This window comes from Daucus carota, chromosome 9 (assembly GCF_001625215.2).
Source record: "Daucus carota subsp. sativus chromosome 9, DH1 v3.0, whole genome shotgun sequence".
NCBI lineage: Eukaryota > Viridiplantae > Streptophyta > Magnoliopsida > Apiales > Apiaceae > Daucus > Daucus carota.
The window spans coordinates 36,093,311-36,106,261 of record NC_030389.2 but is presented as its reverse complement, the minus strand read 5'-3'; the positions used below and the strand labels follow the sequence as shown (position 1 = coordinate 36,106,261).

The window sequence follows — 12,951 nt, the reverse complement described above, 5'->3', positions numbered from 1 at the left end:
CGTTCTTTTTCTTGTGAAAGTACTGTAAAAAATGTCTGATAATTCTTCGGCATCTGTGAGCAACGGGAGTGATGTGTCGAGTGGGAGCTACGGGACGCAGATGCGTTGGATGAGAAGGGTTGAACTTCTCACTTTGTTCAATGATTTGCCAACCGATCCTTTTGCTAGGAGGTTGGCCGATATGCTGGAAGATGGCCTTCCCTATGACGACCTTCTTGAGGAGGTGTATGAGAGAATGCTGGTCCCGGGACGCGGGCGAGCGGCGGTGCAGATCAATGGGCGGTGGTATGTGCCCATTGATCGGCCGGAACCCGCGCCGGAGGCCACGGTGGCGGAGAGGCTGACCGCGGCCCGGGAAGAGAGGGTCGAGCTGCAGGAGCGATTAGAGGATGTCCAAGCCCGCATTGCGGACTTGGAGGCTCAGCTGTAGAATAGGGCTTCCTTGTCGCGGACTGAGTCCGCTTTGGTTTGTAATAAAAAAGATTCTTAATATATATATGTGAAGTGTGTTGCTTCCCGCTGGCTTTTGGCTTGCTTGTATTTATGTTTTTTGTCCTCGACCAATTCATTACTTGTAATAAATTGAGTAATAAATGGGAATAAAATTGAATGCGGAGAATGTTGTGGGTAAGATTTGATAAGTAGGGTGACATATATGTATTTGTTTATAGGGGCAATCGAAAAGACACCGGTTTTCGAAGTTGGGGGTTTTTTGGGGATGAAGTACGGTTTATGCGGCTTTTGAGGAGGGGTGGGTGTGATGGTGCAGTTTCTGAGCCAATCGTGTGTGTGCACGTGGCCATGCAGTTAATGCATCTCTTGGTAATTGTGGGGGTATATATGTATGTCTTAAAACCCAGTTCTGAGTATATCTGTCTGAAGCTTTAGTTTTTCCGAATTGCTCTGCTCTTTCACTTGTAGTTTTCGAGAAGTCGCTCGAAGGAGTAAAGTGTACTCGTTCTCGTCTTCATTTCCGTTAACAAGTAAGCGTCGCCGGCGGTCCTTTGTGTTTATACTTGTTCTGTCTTTGTACATTGTGGGTGAGTTGTATCTGGTTGATGTCTTTGTACTTTGCTTTTTTCATCGTGTTTGTTGCCGCTGTTACTGTGCTGTATGTATTTGGTTGCTCGCCGGCGTTTATGAGTGTCGTAATCTTGTTTCTGCGCCGTAGTGTGAGTAGATCGGTGTGTTAGGGCTTGTCCTTCAGTTATGTGAAATGTCTGAATGTTCGTGTTTTCGTCTTTGATTTGTGGTGGTAGTAGCGTAGTTTTTGTCGCCATGGCTGCCGTCTTTACGGTGTCGTTTGCGGTTTGAGGGCGGTGTAGCGACCTCGGGATTGTCGTCTCGGGTTGTGCACCATTAGGGTTAGGTTGAAGTTTTAAGGTTTGTAACATGCGGCGGTTGCACGTGTTTGTACTGTAGGTGTTTGATAATATGTTTGTATGGGGGTCGCGGGTAACAAAAAGGGGTTGTGTTGTGAAACGTGTTTTTGTCTTTGATTTGTATGCCTCTAATGTTGACGGGATGGAGGCGATGTATGTAACGGGCTGTTCTCTGTGTGGCCATCTTGCAGGTAATTGATGACTGCTGTGGCTGAAGAGGTGCGTCTGGAAGCTATTCATCTGGGTACTGAAGAAGAAATGGCTGCCATGCCCGGGGAAGATTGTTTTGATCCCGTGACGCGGGAGGCAAGGCCGCTGATTAGTTTGTCTGGTCGATGGCGGGATTTTCCGCGGTTTACCATTCCACTTCCGCCGAAAGACCTGCATTACAGGTTCTTTGAGGATCAGAGTAGTTTCTATCGGACCTTCAAGATACGCCCAGTGGAGATAAACAATGCCAAAGTGGAGCAAGAACTGGCAGACTGTGATCATCTTCAGAGGAGGAGCACGTTCAATGTGGCGGAGTATGGGCCATACATGTCGAAGCTTTTTAGGTTTGGGAGTGACTATAGCTGGAGGCCTGCCCGGGAAGAGGAGAGGTTGCACCATCGTGGTGCTGGCGGGTCCATATGCGTGACCCTCGAGCAGCTGAAGGCGGGTTTGAGGTTCCCGATGCACCGTTTCATGTGGGACCTTGTCTGTGTGCATTTGAAGTGTTCCATTTCGCAGATTACGCCCAACGCGATCCGGGCTATTAACTGGTTTATAGCGAGTTGCACCGCTCTGGCGAAGCAGCCTACTTTTAAGGCCTTTTTTCACCTGTTTAACATCAAGACGAGCACGGCCAAGCCGTTTGTGGAGTTGCCTTTTGCCAATAAGAGCAGCGTGATTGGCAGAGAGCTTGTGGACTATATGCCTTTTGATTTTCCAAATAGCATGACGGACTGGCAGTATGAGTTTCTGGTGGTGGCGGGCGGCGAATTGGCGTGGATGCCTAACATGGCTCGGAAAGTAGAGAAGAGTTATCGCGCGCCGCGGGATCAATTGTCCGCGGTTGACGTGGAGATACTGGTTGGTATTACAAAGGCGTTGGGGAGCACCTGGACCAAGAGTGCATTCTTTGAGAACGGGAGGCTGCAACTATACCTGCGTAAGTTTTTGACTTTACTAAATGTGGGGGGAGTTTGCTTTGTGTTTGGTGGGTTTTTGGCTTTATAGTGTTGTGACATGTTGCTTGAACTTGCAGTCCTGGACCCGCGATTGACGGAGTTGCCGCCCTTGGAGGGCATGACTGATGAAGAAGAGATAAAATTGCTCACGGGCCTGCTGAACCGAAATCCCCCCAGGTATAGGGGTGCTGCCCGGGTTGAAGGTGAAGGGCGGTCGCAGGCAAGGCGACGTACGCCGGCGCAAAGCCGAGCGGGACGCGCGGCTGCTAGGGCGACACGGGGGGCGGTGGTGCAACCTGCGGGAACGGCCATTGGTGCCTCTACCTCGGGGACGGCGTCCCGAGGCCGCGTGCTGCTCTTGAGGGATGAACCGGAACCCGCGACTGAGCAGGAAGAAAATGTGCCAAGTGAGGAGGTGGAAAACCAAGGTGTGTTTGGGGATGCAGATGATGATGAGGAGGACGTTGAGAGGAGTCCTGAGATCCATGAGATTGCGGACAGCGAAGAAAGAGAAGGTGGCGGTCATACCACCGCGGGCGAGTTTGACGATGGTCTTGGCGGGGAGGGTGAAACTGAGGTCAGTGTACAGGCTGGCGGGAAAGTTGTGGAGGCGGGATCGTCCCGTGCAGCTGGAGAGAAAGAAGTTGTTGAGGTCGGCGGGTCGTCGACTGTATTGATGCTGGAGAACCTGACAACAGAGGGACGGACTCCCGAAGTTCCCAGGCGGAGAAAGCGGGTTCGCAGTGCTGGCAGTGGTCGGAAGTTGACCTTGAGTGCCCAGATTGGGCGTCGCGTGAAGCGCCGCGGCAACGTGGATTTGATGGCGGGTGTCAGTGCTGGGGATGCGTCCGGGACCGAAGATGAGGTGGGACCTGTGGATGCCCGCCGTGTGGGGCGAGGTAATTTGTTTGGAGCCGGGCCACCAGGACAGGTTGGCCTCACTGAGGATGATTTTGAAAAGTTGGATGGGTTGGGATGGAAAAAGCTGGTGCGTCGTTCCGAGCTCCATCACAGGAAGGTATGTGTTTGTGCAGTTGCTTTTGTACTTAGCGTTTAATTTTGTGTATGTGGGTTGTGATATGTTTTCTGATGGTTGTTGCAGGCTCGAGGGTATGACTTGGCGTTAAGCACCCGGGGAGAAATGTTCCGCCAGGACAACATTGCACTGCGGAAGCAGGTTGCTGATCTTGAAGGTCAAAAGAAGACCTTGGTGGAGAACTTCCATGCAGTCGAGGATCAAAAGAAAGAACTTGCCCAAGAGATGGAGACTCTCAAAGCTGACTGGCAGGTGCTTTCGGATCGAAGGGGCCTTGTGGACAAGGAGTTGGAGACCCAAAGGCTTTTTTGGGAGGGGAAGGAGGCGGCCTCGGAGCGGACTTTCACCGAGCTGCGCAAGCGTGCCGAAGAAGCTGAAGCTATGGTTGCGTCGCGACCCACTGAGGAGATGGCCATCCGGAAATATCAGGCTAGTGTTGAATATCGGGCTGCCTTGGCCAAAGCTTTTGAGGAGGGAGTCTCTTCTGTGAAAGAAAGTGCAGAGTATTTGAGCTTAGTGGCGGGCGCGGGTGGTTCTTCTTCCGGTGTTGACGCTCTGGAGAAGCGGGTAGCGGATCTGGCATCTTCCTTGAAGAAAGCAAAGTCTAAGGCACACAAGAGGAAGAAGAAGAACAAGAAGCTTGCTGACCGGGTGAAGGAGCTTGAGAGTGCGGGTGGTAGCTCTGGAGGTAGTGCTGGGACAAAGAGTCCAAAAGCTTTGGAAACCGTGGATGAGAATCCCGCGGCGGAGGGAACAGAGGTTTCCCGCTCCGCAGCTGAGGAAAGGGAGAACCCGGACACGGTCATGGCCGATGCAGAGAAGCAACCCGGACCGAGGCTGCTACCCCAGAGGGGGATGAAGAGCTTGTTGATGATTCGACCGAGACCCCCACCATTGACTCCTTTGTCTCTAAACTGTTGCTTTTTAAGTTTCGTTTGAACTTGGCTGGTTAGACTGTTTGAACTTATTCTTTTGGGATTGTAATTTGCCGTACAATGGCGGGTGACTTGTGTGTGGATTTGGGCTGTGCGTTTAATATGCTTTTGTTTGCTTTTTTAGTTGCGTGTATGTGCTTGTGCTTTGTGTTGCTTGCTCGAGTTTACAGGTGGGAGCTTTGCCGTTGTCAGGGCATGGTTGCGGATACGCGGCCATACCCTGCTATATTTTTGTTGTTGCGTGTGGATTTAGTCTAGGGGAAGGATGGCGGTGGTCGTCCTTCCTCCTAGGTCATATGCTTGTTTTGTGACAGGTGGCTGCCAGGCGTGCGCGTGGGAGTAGTATAAATAGCCTCCCCCCGAAACGAAGGTATTATGCTCCTTCATTCTTTCGTTGTTTTAATCCTTGTGTATTGCAAAAATCGTGTGAATCATGTCCAATCTTGTAGGCTCTCGCTGTTACTGTGATCGTCCTGTTGTGATGAAGACTATCTGGGGTGGCCGGAATGCTGGGCGTCGTATGGAGGCTTGTGTTGCGGGTGATTGTTACTATGAAGTGTGGATTGACGAGCCGCTCAGCACTCGTGCTCGAGGTGCCCTTGAGGAGTTGATGCAGAAGAACAAAGATCTGCATGAATCTTATCACAAGAAGATGGAGCGTGTTCGTGCCCGCCAGGTGAAGCGTCGTGGTGCGATCTGGGCGCAGTTGCAGCTCATTCACAATGAGCTTTCCGCGAGTGACTCGAGCGAGGAGGACGAGGTGTTTTAGATGTTGCTATCGCCGTGCTAGTTGTTGTATTTCCTAAGTACCCCCGTTGTATGCTTCGGGGGTCCATCGTTGTTTGTGTTTTTCGTGTGTGTGCGTTTGTAATATGCTTGGTACATGTTGATGTGGCTTGACCCGGGTAGCGCTGTTCCCGCGGCGGTCGTTAGCTGATCTTTGTAAGCTATGGATTGTATATTATAAGTTGCCCTTTTGTCTTGTGCGTAAATGTGCTTTTATGTGCTTTTTGCTGAGATGTGCTTTATATACTGTGCTTTTTATGTGCTTCTCGTTGGATGAATCACCAGGATGCAAATTAACGGAAAACATCGTTAATAATATATATAAGTCCAAAAGGATGCCCGTTTACATGCTATGAATCATTAGGCCATGTCTGCTACTGATAATATTTCTTGAGTTTTTCTGCGTGCCAAGTATTGTTGACCTCCGTGCCATCCAAGTGGGATAGCTTGTAAGAGCCGGGACGGATGATTTGTGCTATTTTATATGGACCTTCCCACTTGGACATTAGCTTGCCCGTGTGGCGCGGGTCTGATGCCTCGGTTGCTCTGTTGACTAAGTCGCCCACCTGGAATGCCCGCATTCGGACCCGCTTTCCGAAGAAGTCCCTTGTCTTTCTTTGTAGAGCTCCATTTTTTGGACTGCGTCTGCTCGGACCTCGTCCAGTAGCTCCAAGTTAGTCCGCATTCCCTCGATGCTGTCGTTGATGTTGAAATTTTGCATGCGGAAGGATGGTGATCCTATTTCCACTGGTGCCAGTGCTTCTGCCCCGAATGCCAGTTTAAATGGTGTTTCCCCTGTGCTTGTTTTCTGTGTGGTGCGGTAGGACCATAGGACTTGGGGTAGGTGTTCTGGCCATTTTTTCTTGGATTCTGTGAGGCTTTTTTCTAGCCCGCGAAGGATGATGCGATTTGTGACTTCGACTTGTCCGTTGCTTTGCGGGTGGCATACTGATGCTTTTTTGTGCTTGATCCCGTGATCAGAGAGGAAGGTGGTGAACTTCTTTCCTACGAATTGTGTCCCGTTGTCGGAGATGAGGGTTGTGGGGATACCGAACCGGGTGATTATCTGGTTGCGGACAAACCGGATTGCGTCTTCTTGGGTGATGGTCCTGAGTGCTTTGGCTTCTGCCCATTTGGTCATATAATCGATGGCCACCATGACAAATTGGAGTTCCCCGCGGGCTTTGGGGAATGGTCCCATAATGTCGATCCCCCACACAGCGAACGGGATAGGGGAGAGTATTGAAACTGGGATTGCGGGGGCTGCGCGTGGGACGTTGCTGAAAAGCTGGCATTGGTGGCACGCTCTGACAAAGGCTTGCAGTCCTTTGCCATGGTTGGCCAATAGTATCCTTGGCGCAGGATTTTATGTGTAAGGGCCTTGCCCGCCATGTGATCCCCGCATATGCCCTCGTGAACTTCCCGCATGCAGTATGTTGCTTCGTCGTCATCGACGCATTTGAGAATGGGGGAGTCGAAGTTTCGACGGTAGAGAACATCGCCTTGTAGGAAGAATTTGGCTGCATGTGCCTTGACCTGTCGGGCTTTACTATGCTCGTTTGGCAGAGTTCCGCTCCGGAGGTAAGCGATGAGCGGTGTCATCCAGTTGTCTTCGTTGAGCGTAATGTTGAACTGTTCCTTGGACTCCGTTGAGGGATGCGGGAGAGATAGGAAGTATACGGGACCATCCGAGGTCGTGTATTCTCCCTCTAGGAGTTTGGATAGGCTGTCAGCCATTGAGTTGTCTTCCCGGTCTATTTGGTGGAGCTGGTAGCTTTTGAGTGTGGACAGGCGGGTCTGTACTTGTTGTTGGTATTGGGCTAGAGTCGAATCTTGACCGCGTAGTCACCCGTTGTCTGGCGGACTACCAGCTGGGAGTCGCTGTATATGGTAAGGTTTTGCAGTTGCAGAGTGATGGCGAGGTCTAAACCTGAAAGCAGGGCCTCATATTCTGCCTGGTTGTTGGTGGCCTTGAAGTTGAGCTGAAGGGCTTGTTTTATGCAAAACCATCCGGGCTAATGAGTATGGCTCCGGCCCCGCATCTGGTGTTGGTGGCGGAGCCGTCCACGTAAAGCTTCCACCCGTCCGCGACCGGGAGGGGTTTTTGGTTGTCTGGTGCTTTTCGTCTGGTTTAGCAAAGTTACACTCCACGACGAAGTCTGCCAGGGCCTGTGCTTTGATCGCGGTTCTCGGGACGTAAGTGAGGTGGAATTGGCTGAGCTCGATCGCCCAGTTAATAAGTCGCCCTGACAGCTCAGGCTTGTGGAGGATTTTGCGCAAGGGTTGATTCGTTACGACCCGTATCTCCCGTCCTTGGAAATAGTGGCGAAGCTTCCTGCTTGCCATGACAAGGGCTAGGGCTGTTTTCTCTGTATTGGGGTAGCGGGTTTATGCGTCCTTTAGTGTTTGGCTGACATAGTAAACTGGTCTTTGCACCGTTTCTGCTTCCTTAATAAGCACTGCGCCCACCGTTTTGTCAGAAACTGCCAGATATAGTGACATGGTTCGCTAGGGGACGCGGTCGTCAAGAGTGGCGCGGACGCCAGGTATGTCTTGAGGTCCTCAAAGGCCTTTTGGCATTCCTCTGTCCATGTGAGCTTTTTGGTTTTGAGTGCTCCTTTGAGTGTGTCGAAGAAAGGGAGGCATCGTTCCGCAAGCTTGGATATGAACCGTCGCAATGCTGCGAGGCGCCCCGTGAGGCGTTGAACGTCTTTGATGGTTTTTGGGGGCTGCATGTCAATGACGGCCTGGATTTTTTCCGGGTTGGCCTCGATCCCGCGTCGGCTCACCAGGAAACCCAAGATTTTCCCGCCCCCAAGGCGAAAGTGCATTTGTCGGGGTTAAGTTTCATGTTGTGTTTTCTGAGGTTTGCGAAGCATTCTCGCAGGTCGGTCAAGTGTGTCTCTTGGAGCATAGATTTGACAATCATGTCATCGACATAGACTTCCATGTTGCGTCCTAATTGTGGTGCGAAGATCTTATTCATCATGCGTTGGTAGGTGGCGCCCGCGTTGATGAGGCCGAAAGGCATGACCTTATAGCAGTATACCCCTCTATGAGTGATGAAAGCAGTTTTCTCGCAGTCTTCCGGTGCCATTTTAATCTGGTTGTACCCTGAGAAGGCGTCCATGAAGCTGAGCATGAGGTGCCCGGCCGTCGCGTCTATGAGTTGATCTATGCTTGGTAACGGGTACGGGTCCTTAGGGCATGCCGCATTAAGGTCCGTATAATCGACGCACATGCGCCACTTCCCGTTAGCTTTCTTTACGAGTACCACGTTTGCCACCCAATCCGGGTATGAGACCTCGCAGATTAAATCCGCGTCCAACAGTTTATCTATTTCCGCATCGATTGCTTTCTGGCGGTCAGGCGCGAAGTTGCGCCGCTTCTGTTTTTTCGGCGCCTTCTTAGGGTCTACGCTTAGCTTGTGCATGGCCACGGATTCATCAAGGCCGGGCATGTCTTTTGGGCTCCATGCAAAGACGTCCGCGTATTCGCGCAGCAAGTCTGTGAGTTCCTTCTTGAACACCGATTCTAAGCCGGCCCCAATGCTGATTTTGCGTGTAGGGCGGTGGGAGAAAGCTGAATTTGCTCTGTTGCCACAGCGGGTTTTGCCACGGCTGCTCATCCCGTAACAAGCATTTCTTGAGTTCGGCGTCCATGCGTGGGGGCTCTTCGTGCGTGGGATCATGGGTTCTATGACTTGCACCTCTCGGTGCGTTTGCTCTTCCTTTGAAGGTTCTCTGCGCGTTTCTTTCGCTTCTCCTGCTTTCGCTTGTCGGCGTTTTCCCGCTTGATATTTCCGGGCTCGGTGGCCGCCAGGACTAAGGCTATCCCGTAGCATCGTTTCGAGGTTTCAGAATCCCTTTTATTTCGCCTATTCCTGTGGGAGTTGGGAACTTCATTTTGAGGTGTGAGGTTGATGGGATCGCTCTGAGCGCATTTAGGGTTGGTCTCCCCAGGATCATGTTGTATGAGGAAACTGCGTTGATGATGTAAAATTTGATTGTTTTGGTGATTTGGTGGGGAGGTGACCCGAAGGTGACCGGCAGATGGGCTATCCCCGCTATGGGCACAGCGTTGTGTCCGAAACCGTATAGAGGTGTCTCTTCAAGGCAGGGTTCGGGAACTGCGTTGTTCAGGCGCAGTCGATCCCAAGTGTGCTGGAAGCAGATGTCCGCGGAGGAGCCATTATCCACCAATATTCTTTTTACCTCATTTTCTGCTATCACCAGGGATACGACTAGGGCTTCGTTGTGATCCGGGTTGATACCCTCGTAATCTGCATGTGTGAAGTATATGGGGCTGTGCACTTCCCCTTGGGCGATTGCATACACTGAAGGCCCGCCTGGGGCAGGGGGCGTGACGGTGCCACCGAAGACGGGATTGACCACATTTCTACCGTCTCGATGGTCTTGTGGCGGTGGTGGTGGCAGATCACGAGGGATGTACTGGTTTAGGTTTCCCGCTTTAGCTTGTCGTTCCAGGAAGTGTTTGAGCGCGAGGCAGCTATCCGTAGAGTGCCCATGTGTTTCGTGATATTCGCAGTGGCGCTCTTTGTTCCGGTCTTCCGGGTTCGTCCACATAGCTGGCGGTGCTTGGTAAAATGGCTTGTTTTTAATGTCTCTTAACAGGGCCGACCGGGTCAGGCTGAACTTAGTCCAATTAGGCTCAGGGCGCTTCTCGGGGCGGGAACCCACCGCGGGGCCCAGACGATCTTTCACGGATATGTTGTTGTTTTTGTTGGCAGGAGGTCCATGCGTAGTTTGGACTTGCATTTGCTCCGCGGGTTTTTGGTACGGGGCGTGTCGCTCACATGGGTAGTGTTTCTGATTGCTGGCGGGAGGTGCTCGGGCCCGTTTCAACACGGCCAGAGATTCCGCTTCCGTGACGGCTTGGGATGCCAGGTCATATGCCTTGGCTAATGTTGTAGGCTGCACTTCCATTAGTTTGACAACGTATTTTTCGCATTCATATGGGTCGAGTCCTCTCTTCAGATGGACGAGGGCCTCTATCTCGTTTACACAGATGATCTTGTTGACCGCTTCCTTGAAGCGATTGATGTAGCTCTGTAGGGACTCCCCTTCTCTTTGCCCGATGGTTTGTAAGTAGGAAGTATGGACCTCCTGAGGTTGGTTTGCCCTGAATTTGTTCAGGAATGCCCTTTTAAAGTCGGCCCAAGTGTCTATGCTCCTGGCGGGGACGCGGCTGAACCACCGTTGCGCGCTTCCCCTCAAGGTGGCGGCGAAGAAACGGCATTTAGTGAGGTCGCGGTACTCGTAGTGCAGGGCCAGTTGGTTAAAGTAGCTGAGGTGCTCCTCGGGGTCTCCCATCCCGTCAAAAGGGTTCAGGTTGAGATGCTTGATGTGCCTTTGCTTTGGTTCGTCCTCTAGTCTCTTTGTAAAAGGGGATTCTCCGACTTCACCACTGGTGCCATCTTCGAGGCGCTTTTTCAGGGCCATGAGCGTGTTGAGCATGTCCGCGTTGGAGGGGTTGACGCTTCCTGTGTCGTTGCGGACCTCAGGGGTCTCGGTACGACGGCCTTCGAGACGGGCACGGGCCTTTTCGTACTCTGCTTGCTTGGCATCGAGCTCTTTTTTCAGATCCCGGATTCTCCTATTTTCCTTCCAGGTTGAGGGGCGGTGTTGTTGGCCACCGTGGTTTTTGTGGTTCGTGTTTTGTGACGGTCCAAGGTGCGATGCCGTGGACTTTTGTGGGTGAGGCTGGCTATGAGCTTCACTTCGCTCTTCCTCGTCTTGGGGCTCATGGTTTCCGCGTGCTTCTCCCCTAGGTTGTGGGAAGGCAGACGCCACTTTTAGCATTATGTCGATTTGTTGCTGTGTGAACTTCGTCAGATCGATGGGTCCCCCTTGAGTGAGCGGGGGAGGTACGGCGTTGGTGTTTGGTCCCGCGTTGGGGACGGAGTTCCCGGATGGGGATAAGTCTTGCAGGAGTACGTCGTCGCCGACTACTTGGACGTTAGGGTTGGTAGGGTCGGGGTTTAGCAGGTTGGCGTTTTGCATGTTTGGGCGAGGGTTTGCCATGTTGCTGGTCTGGCTTACTATAAGTCCGGATCGAGTTTGCATAAATTTGCCCGACTTCTCGGAATGCGATTAGGTTTCTCTTAGGGAGAAGGCCCCTTCCTTGCGCGCCAAATGATAACTCCAAATCTCGTCTAGGGTTCCAATGCACTGTTCCGGGAAGCTTCAGGCAAGACCTAACCTGCAAAACAACGCTACACGGGGGGTGACATCCCGTGAGGCGCCTCCGGCGTGATAATCAGTGATTTGGATGTGCTTGACAAATAAGGGAAATCAGAGAGTTTTCACTCTAAATGTATGGTGAGAGATGCTTTTGAGAGAGAGTTTTGGGGGGAAATTTGCACTTACCTTCCACTTTGGCTGGGGAGTCCTTTATATAGGCCCTTGGCCGCCACTGTTGCTACAGTGGCGGGAATGGGTCTGTAGGCACTCCCCAGCATGGGTGGCTGTTTTGGTGCAGCTACTGTCCTTTTGGGATTTGTGCATGCTTATTATCCTGTTTGCCTTGTACTTAGTAATGATGAGATCTGACTTCGGGGATCACCGAGTCCTGTAGCGGGGGCGGGTACTGTTGGCGGTTCCTGTAGCGTGGTACCTTATCAGTTTCCTTTCACTAATCCTCTTGAAAACTTCTCAACACCAGGAGTAAGAAAGACCAGGGTATCCTTTGCACCTGGAACACAAGCTTGTTTCTTTGGCTGTTCTGAGTGCCATCCGCTTGCCAACAAACGTGGCCAGACTGCTACTATACTTTGTATTTGTATATTAAATTCAATATCAAATATTAATGTCCCTCGGATTTTTTCATTTTTCTAAATATAATTTTTTTCAATTTTTTTATACACTTTAAAAAGATTAAATTAAAAAAACAAGTAATCCCGGATTTAATTCACATGATTATACCAACTTCTACATTCAACTCCTATATACATATATGGGTATGGGTAACAGTAAATAGGTTTGTGAGTAGCTTTTATCTTTAAAAAGAAAAAGGAAAATATATTTAATTTTAGTTATGTTACTAAAATATTTTATTTTATTTTTTAGTTTTGTTATATGATCTAAATTATTCTCCTAATTTTATGTTGATATAATAATTTTTTCGTTTCGTGATAGCTGCCTGCAATTTATTAGTATATATACTTGTTTAATTAAAAATTAGCAGAAAATAATATTATATTCATAAATATATAACTTTAAGGAAAATGTTTTAGCCTAGTTGTAAAATCCGTGGAGGTAGGAAATGAGAAACGAAATGAAAATGTCTGGAGTTGTTTCACTCATTATTTTTAAAAAAATTCTTTTATAAATAATTTTTTTTCATATTTATTTATTTTAAAATTTAATCTGAAAACGACTTTTAAACTAGGAAATAAATGAATAGAGTACAAAATTACTCAACAACAACTTGCATGTGAATATTAATAATAGTGTAATACATCAATCATACTTATAAATGAAGTATATCATTTTCTCTCCTGAGTAAAAAGTTTCTTTTTAATAAACTCATCATGTATATGTCACATGTATATTAAGATTATAAATATAAATAAATTCGAACAAATTAATAATAAAAAGTAACTACTTTTAATTCACTGATTT

At 49.8% G+C, this 12,951-nt stretch overlaps 2 protein-coding genes across 2 annotated transcripts; both read right to left on the bottom strand.

Moving 5' to 3' along the window:
* Positions 1-5,861: 5,861 nt before the first annotated feature.
* LOC135149649 (uncharacterized) lies at positions 5,862-6,449 on the bottom strand. Its single transcript, XM_064085420.1, has one exon. It carries the CDS (start codon positions 6,447-6,449, stop codon positions 5,862-5,864), a length of 588 nt encoding a protein of 195 aa, XP_063941490.1.
* LOC135149648 (uncharacterized) lies at positions 6,446-7,045 on the bottom strand. The gene has a single exon (XM_064085419.1). It carries the CDS (start codon positions 7,043-7,045, stop codon positions 6,446-6,448), a length of 600 nt encoding a protein of 199 aa, XP_063941489.1.
* Between the last annotated feature and the right edge of the window lie 5,906 nt (positions 7,046-12,951).